Here is an 18367-nt window from a genome sequence, read left to right on the forward strand (position 1 = left end):
TTAATTCCAGTGATTTGGACATATAATTACAGTGATTTTGCCAATTAATTCCAGTGATTTGGACGTATTATTACAATGATTTCGCCAATTAATTCCAGTGATTTGGACGTATAATTACAGTGATTTTGCCAATTAATTCCAGTTATTTGGACGTATAATTACAGTGATTTGGACGTATAATTTCAGTTGGAATTGTTTGTGTCACTTGGCTTAGTCATACAGCTACCTCATTGCACCTCTTCGACATCTTTGCATGAGGTGCTGTTTGGGGCCTAGTTTTTGAAAAGTGTCATCCTGTCTGACACTGTAGTGCCACTCCTAGATGGGCCAGGTGTTTATGCCGCACACTTGTGTCGCTTGGCTTAGTCATACAGCAGCCTCAGTGCACCTCTTTTTCTTCTTTGCATCATGTGCTGTTTGGGGACTAGTTTTTGAATAGTGCCATCTTGTCTGCAACTGCAGTGCCATTCCTACATCGGCCAGGTGTTTGTGCCGCACACTTGTGTCACTTAGCTTGGTCATACAGCCACCTCGGTGCAACTTTTAGGCCTAAAAACAATATTGTGAGGTGTGAGGTGTTCAGAATAGACTGGAAATGAGTGGAAATGAATGTTATTGAGGTTAATAATACCGCAGGAGCAAAATTACCCCCAATTCTGTGATTTTAGCTGTGTTTATGTTTTTTTCAAAAATCATCCAGATCCAAAACCAAAACCAAAACATGAAAGGGTGGTTTTGGCAAAACCAAGCCAAAAACAAAAAACAAAAGTGGAATTAGAACCAAACACAAAACACGAAAAGTGCCAGCCGCACATCTCTACTAAAAACTAAGCCATATCTCTTAATCATCCGGATTTCAGACGAAACAGCCGTGATTTCAGGGGACAGTCCTGCCGCCCTGCCATCCGGAGTTATGTCCCGCATTGTGGTAGGTTAGGAGACATTTCCATAGAAATTGGCCATTACCTAATGATTCCTGGTGATAGTGATAAATGCTGGCTGTGGCTGGGCCACCCCTATTAGGGTCCTGACTGCGACTCCTGCAGGCCTTTATACCAGATAGGCCTGGGACTGGGTACTTTCTACACACCCCTCTCTGTGATCCTGCAGAGGAGTAGAAAGAAGATAGCCATGGTAGGAACACGGATGAACAAAACCAGACACAGCTAAAGTATCCAAGACAAATTGATTAAAATGAATAACAAAAATAAAACATATTAAGGTGAAAAGTGACTTACATGACTAAAATGTTTCCTTTTTTTCTGAACATTGTGTGTATTTTATGCTTTTTTGCAAAATGTATGAATTAGTCTATTGTGTATTAGTTGTACTGTATAGTGATTATTTGCCCATTATATTGGCTGTAATCTAGTTGAATATACATTCTAAAAACTGCTGTATCTCTTGTCCTAAAGGAGACAGTCAGGATGTGTTTGCTGTGCAAGATAATGGAAACATAACAATGAACAAGGCTATAGATACACTAGGAACAATACTACTACAAGTAATGGTAGGTATTGGTGAATAGACTAGAAGTGACATGGTATAGACCACCAGAGGCAGTGGCAGACTGACGCATGAAGAGCCCGCCTGGTGAATGAAGTGATAGGGGTCCATGCTTAGGGGTGTGGACAGCCACTATAGAGACTTGGCTTTCTATTAGAGGGTGGATTGTCTGGGTCCCTTGATTTTATATATATATATATATATATATATATATATATAGTATACTAGGTGATTCATCGCGCCCTACGGGCGCTCTTTACATCGACGTAAGGGGCTACGCCCCCTTAACCCATGCACGGCCTTGTGGCATGCAATATTTTTATTATATGAAGTATTACCACCAATCATAATTGTGTGAGTGGTTAAATACTGCACGGACAAAGGGCGTAACCTCTTGCAACGGCATGAACAGTGCACACAGGGCCTGATGAATCACCTAGTAGGTGCCGTGGTTGGGGGGGTGGCAGGTGCGGGGGAGACGTGGATGGGGTCCAGAGGAGTTGCGGGTGGAGAAGCCCCTTGGTTGCGGGGTGCCGTAGGTGGGGGAGGGGCTGGTGCGGTGGTGCCGTGGGTGGGGGTCCAGAGCCACCGTGGGTGGGGGAGGAGCGGTTGCAGGGGTGCCGCGGGTGGGGGAGGGGCAAATGCGGTGGTGCCACAGGTGGGGGAGTGGTGGGTGCGGGGGTGCTGCAGGTGGGGCAGGGGGTTTGGAGCCATCGTGGGTGGAGAAGGGGTGTGTGTGGGGGTGCGGCAGATGGGGCCTGGAGGTACTGCGAGTGGTGGAGGGGCAGGTAATGCTTCTCCTACTGGAAGCAGCTAAGCTGCTGTCCTCCCTTTGGCAGTGGCTCTCCCGGAGACTGGCACAGCAGCCAAGCAGCCAGTCATTATTGTTAGCGCCAGTGTCCCAACGCGCCGTATTACAGGGAAGAAGATGCACTCAATAAACTACAGTTCCTAGCTGCCCTTAGCGCCGTAATGCTTCGGCGCTAGGGGCTACTGAGAGCTGTAGTTTATTTAGTACATCTACTTCCCTGTAATGTGGCCTGTTGGGACACCGGCGCTAACAATAGTGACTGGCAGAACTGACTGACTCGCTGAATCAATGTAAAAGGTGAGAGTGCTGTGCACACCCACTGCACTGAACAGTACTGTCACCTTTTACATTGATTCAGCGTCCAGACATTACCCTCTGCGATATCACCCACCCTGTCCATTACATTAGCCATCTCGGGGCTCTCAGGCCGGCAGCCCAGGTGCTGTGTTGCAGAGTCAGGGCCTCTGGGGATCTGGGCGCGGCTGTGGCAGGAAGGCACTTCTGTGACATCACGCGCAGAGGAGGCTTCGGGGCTTAAAGAGTATGCAGCGCAGGGAGGGCTATGAAAGCCTTCCACTGCGCCGCTTTCATACACATCTATGCCGGTGGCCGCAGCAGCTTTTGTTCCACCTGCGCCACGGCTAGGGAGTGGGGATTGTTAATGCCAGAGGGGGCATGCAGACTGGCAGCAAGACATAGGACACTGCAGTAAAAGGATTTTTCTCTTACGTCCTAGAGGATGCTGGGGTCCATTTTAGTACCATGGGGTATAGACGGTTCCGCAGGAGCCTTCGGCACTTTAAGACTTTTCAACAGTGTGAACTGGCTCCTCCCTCTATGCCCCTCCTCCAGACCTCAGTTTAGAAAATGTGCCCAGGAGACTGGATGCACACTAGTGGAGCTCTACAGAGCTTTGCTGGAAAAAGACTTTCTTAGGTTTTTTATTTTACAGGGAAGCTGCTGGCAACAGCTTCCCTGCTTCGTGGGACTTAGGGGGGGAAGTAGGAACCAACTTCTCAATTAGTTAATGGTTCTGCTTCCGCTGACAAGACACCATTAGCTCCTGAAGGGTACTGAACATAGTCCAAGCCTGGCCAGCGTTCACTCCCAAAGCACTGCCGCCACCCCCTAACAGAGCCAGAAGTCAGAAGGCTGGTGAGTATATTACTGGAGTCCTGCAGAGAGGGGATCCTCCGGTCATCGTTGGCGGCATATAGGTACACGCGCAGCAGTGGGACGCTGCGCGCCATGTCTCTCAGCACAAGGGTGCAGAGTGCGGGGGGGGGGGGGGTACGTGCTCTGAGGGCATGTTTTAAAACCTTACTCTCACTGGCAAAAAGGGTACATACATGTACAGCCGCTGATGTGCCATCCCTAGCCAGTATAAATATTGCATTGCTGAAGCTGAAGGGCGGGGCTTCTCCTCAGGCTTGCCAGAACACTCACTGGGTGCCATTTTCTCCTGCAGAAACTCCAGTGTGAAACTCCTGAACGCTGATACAAGTGCAGGGTGTTATAGAAGGGGTAGAGAGTGTTCATTATAATTAGGTCTGTGGGCCTATTATTGGTATATGCACTGTAAGTGGGTAATATTTCCACAATTCACAATAAGGCGCAGTGTGTGGACTGGCAAATCCCTCTGTGTCTCTCCGACAGACTTTAGTGTGGGTCTGTCCCCAATAACACCCCTGTGTGATAAGGGTGTGTGTGTGTGTGTGTGTGTGTGTGTGTGTGTGTGTGTGTGTGTGTGTGTGTGTGTGTGTGTACGTACAAGTGTGTAGCATGTCAGACATTGGGGAGGGTTCTTCCCAGGAAGAATCCATTTTAGATGCACTAGAGGGTAATGTGGTGGCCCTTCCCTCTCAGAAGGAGCCGGAGTGGGTGAGAATGTTGCAAAAGAATATGTCAATGCTTGCAATGAAATTCTCTGAGTCTGAACAACAGACTAAATATTAGAGGCAGTCTGTGGAGGATGCACTGTTTACTGACCCCTCCATATCATCCACTCGGGGCCCATCCAGTTCCCAGAAAAGGTCTCTGGCCCAGATAATGTAAGGGGACACAGACACAGATTCCGACTCTGACGTCGACACTGGGGATTTGAGAGGGTTAGACCCCAAATTAGCCAAAAGCATACAATGTATGATAGTTGCTATAAAGGAAGTGTTGGAGTTTCCTGAAACAACACTGGTCCCAGAAGAAAATGATTATTTTAAATTAAATAAAAAGCAGGTTGTGACTTTTCCTCCTTCAAATGATTTGAATGCGTTCTTTGAAGAATCCTGGGCTAACCCTAAGAAGAAATTTACCCTTCCCAGAAGGATACGTGTAGCGTACCCTTTCCCTGAGGAAGACAGGCACAAATGGGAGACACCCCCAATGATAGACACCTCAGTTTCTCGGCTGTCTAAGAAAATAGTTTTGCCTGCCCCTGGTTCAGCCTCTTGAAAAGATCCAGCTGACCGTAAATTAGAATCAACCCTAAAATCCATATATACGGCTAAGGGAACGGTGCTTAGGCCCACCATTGCTTGTGCGTGGGTAGGTAACGCTGTGGAAACTTGCTTGTTAACATAGACACAGTTGACAGGGATGAAATAGTCCTAACTCTAGGCCATATCAAAGATGCTGCAGGTTACTTAGTTGAAGCTATGAAGGATATTGGGTTGCCGAGTTCAAGATCCTCCTTTATGGCGATTTCAGCCCGCAGGGCACTGTGGATCCGCCAATGGAATGCTGATGCGGAATTAAAAAAGAATATTGAGGTGCTTCCTTACAATGGAGAAGCCCTCTTTGGAGACAAGCTGGATGCCATGATTTCAACAACTACATCAGGCAAGTCAGTATTTCTGCCTTCCGCAGCTGCTCCACCTAGGAAAAGATTTCATTCTCATACGATGCAATCCTTTCGGCCTAACAAGTCTAAAAAGGCAAAGAGTACCCCCTTCTTCGCAGGAAGAGGGCGAGGAAGAGGTAAAAAATCTACAACACCATCAGGCTTGCAGGAGCAAAAGTCAACAGCTACTTCTGCTAAAACCTCAGCATGACGCTGGGGCTCCCCTGCGGGAGTACAATCGGGTGAGGGCACGTCTACTGTCTATCAGCCAGGTCTGGGTTCACTCAGATCTGGATCCTTGGGTATTGCAGATAGTATCCCAAGGGTACAAATTGAAATTTCAGGATCTTCCCCCATGCCGATTTCTCAAATCAGCCATACCAGCTTCTGTTCAGGACAGAGCAAAAGTGCTGAACGCAATACAGAAATTATGTCAAGACAACGTAATCCCCTTAGTTCCTGTGTCACAACAGGAAAAAGGGTTTTATTCAAGCCTGTGTGTAGTGCGAAACCGGATGGCTCGGTCAGACCGATTTTAAACCTAAAGACTCTGAACCTTTATTTGAAAAGGTTCAAATTCAAGATGGAATCCCTGAGAGCGGTGATCTCCAGCTTGGAGGAAAAGGAATTTCTGGTATCGATGGACATCAAAGATGCTTATTTACATGTTCCCATCTACCCGCCGCATGAGGCATACCTGAGGTTTGTGGTGCAGAACTGCCACTACCAGTTCCAAACATTGCCTTTCGGGCTCTCCACGGCTCCGAGAATATTCACCAAGGTGAATGCGGAGAGGATGGTTCTTCTTCGCAAGAAAGGAGTCAAAGTCATCCCATACTTGGATGATCTCCTCGTAAAAGCGAGATCCAGGGAGAAACTAGTGCAGAACATTGCACTTTCCCTGACGGTGCTTCAACAGCACAGTTGGATTATAAACCTTCCAAAATCACAATTGGAACCCACAATGAGGTTATAATTTCTGGGAATGATATTGGACACGGAAGCACAGAAAGTACTCCTACCGGTGGAAAAGGCTCTGCAGATCCAGAAGATGGTCAAACAAGTTTTAAAACCAAGAAAAATGGGGTTGTACTGCTAGGTGCACAAAACTGGAATAAAATGTAACTTTTATTAATGTAATATATTAAAAGACCGAAATTTCGGACAACGTGCGAAAAATAGGGTTAAAATTGAATGAAGAATCCAATAATATGCTCAAAGATATAGAAGTGATGAGAATTAAAAATGTGTCTGCTCCTTTGATTGCACTGACTCTCTACTGGGGTATTTATTATATATTTGGTATATTTAATTAGTGTTTTATACCCCTGGTAGAGAAAAAATATATATAATCAATTATATTTAGGGGTACCAATCCTTTGATGGCCCACTGTGAATTAGATGGACTGTGTTATATCGGGCAGAAATACCTCCGTATTTTCTACTACTGCCATTTATCACAATTAACTATAGTTATTAAATATTGTTCTCATTGTGACATAAATTGCAATCTGCTCACCAGTTCAACTGGTGAGCAGATTGCAATTTATGTCACAATGAGAACAATATTTAATAACTATAGTTAATTGTGATAAATGGCAGTAGTAGAAAATACGGAGGTATTTCTGCCCGATATAACACAGTCCATCTAATTCACAGTGGGTCATCAAAGGATTGGTACCCCTAAATATAATTGATTATATATATTTTTTCTCTACCAGGGGTATAAAACACTAATTAAATATACCAAATATATAATAAATACCCCAGTAGAGAGTCAGTGCAATCAAAGGAGCAGACACATTTTTAATTCTCATCACTTCTATATCTTTGAGCACATTATTGGATTCTTCATTCAATTTTAACCCTATTTTTCGCACGTTGTCCGAAATTTCGGTCTTTTAATATATTACATTAATAAAAATAAGAATTTACTTACCGATAATTCTATTTCTCATAGTCCGTAGTGGATGCTGGGGACTCCGTCATGACCATGGGGAATAGCGGCTCCGCAGGAGACAGGGCACAAAAAGTAAGCTTTTAGGATCACATGGTGTGTACTGGCTCCTCCCCCTATGACCCTCCTCCAAGCCTCAGTTAGGTACTGTGCCCGGACGAGCGTACACAATAAGGAAGGATCTTGAATCCCGGGTAAGACTCATACCAGCCACACCAATCACACCGTACAACTTGTGATTTGAACCCAGTTAACAGTATGATAACAACGAAGAAGCCTCTGAAAAGATGGCTCACAACAATAATAACCCGATTTTTGTAACAATAACTATGTACAAGTATTGCAGACAATCCGCACTTGGGATGGGCGCCCAGCATCCACTACGGACTATGAGAAATAGAATTATCGGTAAGTAAATTCTTATTTTCTCTAACGTCCTAGTGGATGCTGGGGACTCCGTCAGGACCATGGGGATTATACCAAAGCTCCCAAACGGGCGGGAAAGTGCGGATGACTCTGCAGCACCGAATGAGAGAACTCCAGGTCCTCCTTAGCCAGAGTATCAAATTTGTAAAATTTTACAAACGTGTTCTCCCCTGACCACGTAGCTGCTCGGCAAAGTTGTAATGCCGAGACCCCTCGGGCAGCCGCCCAAGATGAGCCCACCTTCCTTGTGGAGTGGGCATTTACAGATTTAGGCTGTGGCAGGCCTGCCACAGAATGTGCAAGTTGGATTGTGCTACAGATCCAACGAGCAATCGTCTGCTTAGACGCAGGAGCACCCATCTTGTTGGGTGCATACAGGATAAACAGCGAGTCAGATTTTCTGACTCCAGCCGTCCTTGAAATATATATTTTCAATGCTCTGACAACGTCCAGCAACTTGGAGTCCTCCAAGTCGCTAGTAGCCGCAGGCACCACAATAGGCTGGTTCAAGTGAAAAGCCGAAACCACCTTAGGCAGAAACTGAGGACGCGTCCGCAGTTCTGCCCTGTCCGAATGGAAAATCAGATATGGGCTTTTGTACGATAAAGCCGCCAACTCTGATACTCTCCTGGCTGAAGCCAGGGCCAGTAGCATGGTTACTTTTCATGTAAGATACTTCAAATCTACCGATTTGAGCGGCTCAAACCAATGGGATTTGAGAAAATCCAAAACTACGTTGAGATCCCACGGTGCCACTGGAGGCACAATCGGGGGCTGTATATGTAGTACACCTTTGACAAAGGTTTGTACTTCAGGCACTGAAGCCAATTCTTTCTGGAAGAAAATCGATAAGGCCGAAATTTGAACCTTAATAGACCCCAATTTGAGGCCCATAGACAATCCTGCCTGCAGGAAATGTAGGAATTGACCCAATTGAAATTCCTCCGTTGGGGCCTTCTTGGCCTCACACCACGCAACATATTTTCTCCAAATGCGGTGATAATGTTGTGCGGTCACTTCCTTCCTGGCTTTAATCAAGGTAGGAATAACTTCCTCTGGAATGCCCTTTTCTTTTAGAATCCGGCGTTCAACCGCCATGCCGTCAAACGCAGTCGCGGTAAGTCTTGGAACATACAAGGTCCCTGCTGAAGCAGATCCCTTCTTAACGGTAGAGGCCACGGCTCTTCCGTGAGCATCTCTTGAAGTTCCGGGTACCAAGTCCTTCTCGGCCAATCCGGAGCCACGAGTATTGTTCTTACTCCCCGTAGCCGTATAATTCTCAGTACCTTTGGTATGAGAGGCAGAGGAGGAAACACATACACGGACTGGTACACCCACGGTGTTACCAGAGCGTCCACAGCTATTGCCTGAGGGTCTCTTGACCTGGCGCAATATCTGTCCAGTTTCTTGTTGAGGCGGGACGCCATCATGTCCACCTTTGGTTTTTCCCAACGGTTCACAATCATGTGGAAGACTTCTGGATGAAGTCCCCACTCTCCCGGGTGGAGGTCGTGTCTGCTGAGGAAGTCTGCTTCCCAGTTGTCCACTCCCGGAATGAACACTGCTGACAGTGCTATGACATGATTTTCCGCCCAGCGAAGAATCCTTGCAGCTTCTGTCATTGCTCTTCTGCTTCTCGTGCCGCCATGTCTGTTTACGTGGGCGACTGCCGTGATGTTGTCCGACTGGATCAACACCGGCTGACCCTGAAGCAGCGGTTTTGCCAGGCTTAGAGCATTGTAAATCGCTCTTAGCTCCAGTACATTTATGTGAAGAGACGTCTCCAGGTTTGACCACACGCCCTGGAAGTTTCTTCCCTGTGTGACTGCTCCCCAGCCTCGTAGGCTGGCATCCGTAGTCACCAGGACCCAGTCCTGTATGCCGAATCTGCGGCCCTCTAACAGATGGGCACTCTGCAACCACCACAGAAGAGACACCCTTGTTCTTGGTGACAGTGTTATCCGCTGATGCATGTGCAGATGCGATCCGGACCATTTGTCCAGCAGATCCCACTGAAATATTCGTGCGTGGAATCTGCCGAATGGAATTGCTTCGTAAGAAGCCACCATCTTTCCCAGGACTCTTGTGCATTGATGTACTGACACATTTCCTGGTTTTAGGAGGTTCCTGACAAGTTCGGATAACTCCCTTGCTTTCTCCTCCGGGAGAAACACCTTTTTCTGAACAGTGTCCAGAATCATTCCCAGGAACAGCAGACGTGTCGTCGGGGTCAATTGAGATTTTGGAAGATTCAGAATCCACCCGTGTTGTTGAAGCACTACTTGGGTTAGTGCTACTCCGACTTCCAGCTGTTCTCTGGACCTTGCCCTTATCAGGAGATCGTCCAAGTAAGGGATAATTAATACGCCTTTTCTTCGTAGAAGAACCATCATTTCGGCCATTACCTTGGTAAAGACCCGAGGTGCCGTGGACAAACCAAACGGCAGCGTTTGAAACTGATAATGACAGTTTTGTATCACGAACCTGAGATACCCTTGGTGTGAAGGGTAAATTGGGACATGCAGATAAGCATCTTTTATGTCCAGGGACACCATGAAGTCCCCTTCTTCCAGATTCGCTATCACTGCTCTGAGTGACTCCATCTTGAACTTGAATTTCTGTATGTACAGGTTCAAGGATTTCAGATTTAGAATAGGTCTTACCGAACCATCCGGCTTCGGTACCACAAATAGTGTGGAATAATACCCCTTTCCCTGTTGTAGGAGGGGTACCTTGACTATCACCTGCTGAGAATACAGCTTGTGAATGGCTTCCAATACCGTCGCCCTTTCTGAGGGAGACGTTGGTAAAGCAGACTTTAGGAACCGGCGAGGGGGAGACTTTTCGAATTCCAACTTGTAACCCTGAGATACTACCTGCAGGATCCAAGGGTCCACCTGTGAGCGCGCCCACTGTGTGCTGAAAATCTTTAGTCGACCCCCCACCGCCCCTGAGTCCGCTTGCACAGCCCCAGCGTCATGCTGAGGGCTTTGTAGAAGCCGGGGAGGGCTTCTGTTCGTGGGAAGTAGTTGCTTGCTGCAACCTCTTACCCCTTCCTTTGCCTCTGGGTAAATATGACTGTCCTTTTGCCCGCTTGTTCTTATAGGAACGAAAGGACTGCGGCTGAAAAGACGGTGTCTTTTTCTGTTGGGAGGTGACCTGAGGTAAAAAAGTGGATTTTCCGGCTGTTGCCGTGGCCACCAGATCCGATAGACCGACCCCAAATAATTCCTCTCCTTTATACGGCAATACTTCCATATGCCGTTTGGAATCCGCATCACCTGACCACTGTCGCGTCCATAAACTTCTTCTGGCAGATATGGACATCGCACTTACTCTCGATGCCAGAGTGCAAATATCCCTCTGAGCATCTCGCATATAAAGAAAAGCATCCTTTAATTGCTCTATAGTCAATAAAATACTGTCCCTATCCAGGGTATCAATATTTTCAGTCAGGGAATCCGACCACACCACCCCAGCACTGCACATCCAGGCTGAGGCTATTGCTGGTCGCAGTATAACCCCAGTATGTGTGTATATACTCTTCAGGGTAGTTTCCAGCCTCCTATCAGCTGGATCCTTGAGGGCGGCCGTATCAGGAGACGGTAACGCCACTTGTTTTGATAAGCGTGTGAGCGCCTTATCCACCCTAGGGGGTGTTTCCCAGCGCGCCCTAACCTCTGGTGGGAAAGGGTATAATGCCAATAACTTCTTTGAAATTAGCAGTTTTCTATCGGGGTTAACCCACGCTTCATCACACACGTCATTCAATTCCTCTGATTCTGGAAAAGCTACAGGTAGTTTTTTCACACCCCACATAATACCCCCCTTTGAGGTACCTGCAGTATCAGAGATATGCAAAGCCTCCTTCATTGCCGTGATCATATAACGTGTGGCCCTATTGGAAAATACGTTTATTTCTTCACCGTCGACACTAGATTCATCTGTGTCGGTACCTGTGTCGACTGACTGAGGTAAGGGACGTTTTACAGCCCCTGACGGTGCCTGAGACGCCTGGACAGGTACTAACTGGTTTTCCGGCCGTCTCATGTCGTCAACTGACTTTTGCAGCGTGCTAACATTATCACGTAATTCCATAATTAAAGCCATCCATTCCGGTGTCGACTCCCTAGGGGGTGACATCACCATTACCGGCAATTGCTCCGCCTCCACACCAACATCGTCCTCATACATGTCGACACACACGTACCGACACACAGCAGACACACAGGGAATGCTCTTATCGAAGACAGGACCCCACTAGCCCTTTGGGGAGACAGAGGGAGAGTTTGCCAGCACACACCAAAGCGCTATAAAAATGTATATAAACAACCCTAAAAGGTGTTGTTTCTGTTATATGCGCTTAATATATATAAAAATATCGCCAAAATATGCCCCCCTTCTCTGTTTTACCCTGTTTCTGTAGTGCAGTGCAGGGGAGAGTCCTGGGAGCCTTCCTCACAGCGGAGCTGAGCAGGAAAATGGCGCTGTGTGCTGAGGAGAATAGGCCCCGCCCCCTAAAACGGCGGGCTCTTCTCCCGGAGTTTGCGATATATGGCAGGGGTTAAATACATCCATATAGCCTCAAGGGCTATATGTGATGTATTTTAGCCATAGAAAAAGGTATTATACATTGCTGCCCAGGGCGCCCCCCCCAGCGCCCTGCACCCTCAGTGACCGCTGGTGTGAAGTGTGCCAACAACAATGGCGCACAGCTGCAGTGCTGTGCGCTACCTTATGAAGACTGAAAGTCTTCTGCCGCCTGTTTCCGGACCTCTGGAGCTCTTCAACTTCGGCATCTGCAAGGGGGGTCGGCGGCACGGCTCCGGGACCGGACTCCATGGCTGGGCCTGTGTTCGATCCCTCTGGAGCTAATGGTGTCCAGTAGCCTAAGAAGCAAATCCATCCTGCACGCAGGTGAGTTCACTTCTCTCCCCTAAGTCCCTCGTAGCAGTGAGCCTGTTGCCAGCAGGACTCACTGAAAATAAGAAACCTAAAAAACTTTTTCTAAGCAGCTCTTTATGAGAGCCACCTAGATTGCACCCTGCTCGGACGGGCACAAAAACCTAACTGAGGCTTGGAGGAGGGTCATAGGGGGAGGAGCCAGTACACACCATGTGATCCTAAAAGCTTACTTTTTGTGCCCTGTCTCCTGCGGAGCCGCTATTCCCCATGGTCCTGACGGAGTCCCCAGCATCCACTAGGACGTTAGAGAAAGTTACATTTTATTCCAGTTTTGTGCACCTAGCAGTACAACCCCATTTTTCTTTTTTGTTTATAAAGTGTTAACCATGGTTGTCTTAGGTAGCACCCCCGACGATAGATTATAGGACTTTTTCAGATATTAAATCGGGGCTTTGTCCAGATATCCCTGTATAGCATCTTGAGTGTGCAGATTATTATTATTTTTTTTTTTTCTTGTTGCAAGTTTTAAAACCAGCAAGCGTATCGATTCATCAGTGCATCTGCCTGCTGGGGAAGATGGTAGCGGCCTACGAGGCTCTACAATTTGGCCGATTCCACGCCAGGGTGTTCCAATGGGACCTACTGGACAAGTGGTCCGGATCGCACCTACACATGCACCGGAGGATAATCCTGTCAACAAAAGCCAGAATTTCACTCTTGTGGTGGCTTCAAAGTTCTCTCCTCCTGAAGGGACGCAGGTTCGGGATTCAGACTTGGATCCTGGTGACCACAGATGCAAGCCTCCGAGGTTGGGGAGCAGTCACGCAAGGGGAAAGCTTCAAAGGACGATGGTCAAGTCTAGAAGTACTCCTTCACATAAACATTCTGGAATTGAGAGCTGTGTACAATAGCCTTCATCAAGCAGCACACCTTCTTCAAGGTCGTCCCATACAGATCCAGTCAGACAATGTAACAGCAGTAGCTTACATGAACCGCCAGGGCGGAACAAAAAGCAGAGCGGCAATGGCAGAGGTGACCAAGATACTCCTCTGGGCAGAAAGACATGCAAAAGCTCTGTCGGCAATTTTCATTCCGGGAGTGGACAACCGGGAAGCAGACTTCCTCAGCAGACACGATCTCCATCCAGGAGAATGGGGCCTCCACCCAGAAGTCTTTGCAGAAGTAGCAGATTGTTGGGGCATTCCTCAAGTAGATATGATGGCATCACGTCTCAACAAGAAGCTTCAGAAATATTGTTCCAAGTCGATAGACCCACAAGCAATAGCAGTAGATGCACTGGTGACCCAGTGGGTGTTTTAGTCGGTGTATCTGTTCCCTCCACTTGCACTAATACCAAAAGTTCTCAAGATCATCAGAAGAACAAGGGTTCGAGCAATTATCATTGCTCCAGAATGGCCAAGGAGTGCTTGGTATCCCGATCTTCAGGCATTATTACTGGAAGATCCTCAGCCTCTTCCTCTTTGCGAGGACCTGCTTCAGCAGGGGCCGTTTGTTTATCAAGACTTACAGCGGCTTTGTTTGACAGCATGGCTGTTGAGGGCCAGATCCTAGCCTGTAAGGGTATTCCCACACTTATTCTGGCCAGGAAAGGGGTAACGTCCAAACATTACCATCGTATTTGGAGAAAATATGTATCTTGGTTTGAATCCAAGAAGTCTCCTGCGGTGGAGTTTAAATTAGGACGTCTTTTCCTATTTCTACAGGCGGGTGTGGATGCTGGCTTGAGATTATTGTCTATCAAGGTCCAAATTTCGGCCTTGTCCATTTTCTTTCAGAAACAGTTGGCTTCCCTTCCTGAGGTCCAGACATTTGTGAAGGAGGTTCTGCGCATCCAACCTCCCTTTGTACCTCCTGCGGCGCCATACGATCTTAATGTGGTGTTGCAGTTCCTTAAATCAGACTGGTTTGAGCTTCTACAAGAGGTAGAGTTGAAGTTTCTCACTTGGAAAGTGGTCATGCTGTTGGTCTTGGCCTCAGGCAGATGAGTGTCTGAATTAGGGGCTCTGTCACACAAGAGTCCTTATTTGATTTTTCATGAAGATAGAGTTGAACTGTGGACGCGTCAGCATTTTCTTCCAAAGGTTGTGTCTTATTTCCATATCAACCAGCCTGTGGTGGTGCCAGTGGCTTCTGACACCTCAGCCATTTCAAAAGTCCTTGGATGTCATCAGAGCGTTGAGGACTTATGTTGCAAGAACGGCTCAGATAAGGAAAACAGAATCTTTGTTTGTCCTCTATGACCCCAACAAGATTGGGGGTCCTGCTTCTAAGCAGACTATTGCGCGCTGGATCAGAGGCACCATTCAGCACGCTTATTCCACGGCAGGGTTGCCCTTACCAAGTTCGGTAAAGGCCCACTCTACAAGGAAAGTGGGTTCTACCTGGGCAGCTGCCCGGGGTGTCTCGGCATTGCAAATTTGGCGAGCAGCTACTTGGTCAGGGGCAAACACGTTTGCTAAGTTTTACAGGTATGACACCATGGCTGCTGACGACCTTCAGTTTGGTCAGTCAGTTCTACAGGAACATTAGCACTTTTCCGCCCGTACTGGGAGCTTTGGTACATCCCCGTGGTACTAAAATGGACCCCAGCATCCTCTAGGACGTAAGAGAAAATAGGATTTTAATTACCTACCGGTAAATCCTTTTCTCGTAGTACGTAGAGGATGCTGGGCGCCCGCCCAGTGCTAGTTTTTCCTGCAGAATTACGTTTTATCTTTTTACACAGGTTCTTGTGTGTTAAGATGTTCACAGCTGTTGCTGTTGCGTTATGCATGCATGTTAGCATGGGTTATGTTGAAAGCCATATTAGGCGGCATGTTTTGTATGGTGTGAGCTGGTGTGAATCTCGCCACTAGTTTAATGTAAATTCTTCTCTCGAAGTTGTCCGTCTCCTCGGGCACAGTTCCTATACTGAGGTCTGGAGGAGGGGCATAGAGGGAGGAGCCAGTTCACACTGTTGAAAAGTCTTAAAGTGCCAAAGGCTCCTGCGGAACTGTGTTTTTTCCCTATCTACAGTACAGAGACTTGCTTCATACCCTCCAACTGTACCTTTTTGGCAGGTACAGTACCTTTTTTATGGTCTGTACCGTTTTATGGCTCTCCAAACTTCTATTGAAAGTATAGGAAAAGGGGAGAGTGGCCATGACTCTTTACCCGTGGCCACGCCCCCTTTTCGAATTTGTATAGGTTTTTATGTGTAAATTGTTGGAGGGTATGTTGCTGCAGATGCAGTGGGCCTATTTTGGGGTGTGGGCCTAGAGCTGCAGCTCTATCAGACCCATTGTTAATCCTGCTATGGGAACACACAGCAGCCAAAGGGCAGAACCTCCCATTGGATGTAACCTGCGTGGGAGGGCGTTTCTCGCCCAATCAGCTGTGGGCTGGGTGTGATAGACCTGCCGCTAATCCAATGAGAGCTCCTAGCCACGCCCAGCATTATACACACAGGCACAGAATCACAGATCTGGGCTATTATATAGGAGATATATACACTCCAAATATATACAGTGGCAGCAACCGTATTTAAAATGTGTCTGATTTCCAATAAGACAGAGTTAAAAATGTTCTTTGGTGGTAAATCCGCTGCACCTTCAGGGTTTAACAAGAATCGTGACTTTGCTATTATCCAAAGTGATAATCGAATATGCGTACCGAACACAGGAAGAATATCAGCTTGTACCTGTATCTTTGCCAAACAATCTTCCTAAAAACCTCCTCATCCCACAATGACTCAACCGTTGTATGGTATTTCACAAGAGTAGAGGATGGAGAAAGTATATCAATAAAGTGCACTCTATAATATAAAGTGACTCTGTGTTTGCATGCATCAAAAGGTACTAAAGTGCTCAATGTGCAAAAAAAAGTCTGTAAATGCCACCTCGTGGTAATCCTGTGCAATATTAACCAAACAAGGACCGTGAAAAAAAACAGTATCAGGGTAACAGGACCCTAAAGTGCAACTGACTTTTGAAGGATCATGTGTCTAGATTGATTCTTCAAAGCTTTCCATAACACTTTGAACCTTAAAATCAAAGAGCTCCCAGCTTGGAAGAAAGCTTCTTATAGTGTAATATTGTTTTTTTAAACACATTTATTACACTCCCGGGGACAGAAACATTAAAATGGACTCGTACAACTTAAAAAGAACATATAAGCTTATCTGTATCATGTGGCAGAGCGGAGAACTTTTTAAATATAATCTTATGGTCTTCGGACCTACCAAAAATGGCCGCCACAAACTATCAGTGCAATGTACTTCTCTAAAATGGCCACCATAACATATTGCACGGGACTTGTAGCTATAGACTTCTACGACCGGGAGTTTCTCGCACATGCGCAAGGATGTTTGGAATTTCCATACCACTGGCCGCGGTCCAGCGATACTTCGGATCTCCGGCAGATGCGCGGTCCGAACTTCCGGACGCCAGCCGCTAGACTGTTCTCTTTTGAGTCCCTATAGCACCTATAAATATTTTGGGAGTGCATTGCTTACCATTAATGACCCCTGAGGAAGTCCCGGCATCCATAAAGGGACAAAACGCGTTGGGTACTTACCGCTGGTTCTCCGCTCTGCCACGTGATACTGACAAGCTTATATGTTTTTTTTAAATTGTACGAGTCCATATTAATGTTTCTGTATAGAGTGTAATAAATGTATTTAAAAAAAACAATATTACATGATCAGAAGCTTTCTTCCGAGCTGGGATCTTTTTGGTTTTAAGGTTCACTGTGTTATGGGTGGTCATTCCGAGTTGTTCGCTCGTTGCTGATTTTCGCTATGCTGGATTTGTTGCTAAATGCGCATGCGCATGGTACGCAGCGCGCATGCGCTTAGTTATTTAACTAAAAACTTAGCAGTTTTGCTGTTGTCTGTGCGGCGCTTTTCAGTCGCACTGCTGATCCATGAGTGATTGACAGGAAAGGGGCGTTTCTGGGTGGTAACTGAGCGTTTTCCGGGAGTGTGCTAAAAAATGCAGGCGTGTCAGGGAAAAACGCGGGAGTGTCTGGAGAAACGGGGGAGTGGCTGGCCGAACGCAGGGCGTGTTTGTGACGTCAAACCAGGAACTAAACGGACTGAGCTGATCGCAATCTAGGAGTAGGTCTGGAGCTACTCAGAAACTGTTTGAAAATATTTAGTAGCAATTCTGCTAATCTTTCGTTCGCTATTCTGCTAAGCAAAGATACACTCCCAAAGGGCGGCGGCCTAACGTTTGCAATGCTGCTAAAAGCAGCTAGTGAGCAAACAACTCAGAATGAGGGCCATGGAAAGCTTTGAAGAATCGATCTAGACATGTGATACCTCAAAAGTGAGTTGCACTTTAGGGTCCTGTTACCCTGATACTGTTTTTTTTTTCACGGTCCTTGTTTGATTAATATTGCACAGGATTACCACGAGGTGGCATTTACAGCCTTTTTTTGCACATTGAGCACTTTAGCACCTTTTGCTGCATGCAAGCACAGAGTCACTTTCTATTACAAAGTGCACTTTATTGATACACTTTCTTCATCCTCTACTCTTGTGAAATACCAGACAACGGTTGAGTCATAGCGGAATGAGGAGGTTTTGAGGAAGATTGTTTGGCAAAGATCATACTTGCCTATGATAAAGCTAAATATTTATCTTATATAAAACCCTTTATGAGGTCTAAGAACACTGTACGCTATCTACGTATGAAGTACCGTAAGGGTACGCTCGTTGCGTAACAATCGCTTAGCCGTAGTCGAGACGCTCAAGCGTCACGTTCGCTCACGGCCAAGAGATCACAGGCAGGCATGCTATTGGCTGCTGACTAACTTAATGATTCGCTATAGCGTAGCGGACGCTCGGGACCACGAGATCACCAGCGGCGCTGACGCTCACAATGTTAAACCTTTGTATCTAAACCATAAACAGTGTATTGTGCAG

The 18367-nt window shown here is 46.8% G+C and overlaps 1 protein-coding gene across 1 annotated transcript in view; it reads left to right on the plus strand.

The window, feature by feature from the left end:
• Nucleotides 1-18367, plus strand: part of CDHR5 (cadherin related family member 5) — a 209022-nt gene that overhangs the window by 108187 nt on the left and 82468 nt on the right. The window contains exon 13 of the mRNA XM_063944193.1: nucleotides 1373-1510. Within this exon, the coding sequence (XP_063800263.1) occupies nucleotides 1373-1510 (138 nt within the window). The remainder of the gene's footprint in view (nucleotides 1-1372; nucleotides 1511-18367) is intronic.

This window comes from Pseudophryne corroboree, chromosome 11, assembly GCF_028390025.1.
Source record: "Pseudophryne corroboree isolate aPseCor3 chromosome 11, aPseCor3.hap2, whole genome shotgun sequence".
In the NCBI taxonomy this organism is placed as follows: Eukaryota; Metazoa; Chordata; class Amphibia; order Anura; family Myobatrachidae; genus Pseudophryne; species Pseudophryne corroboree.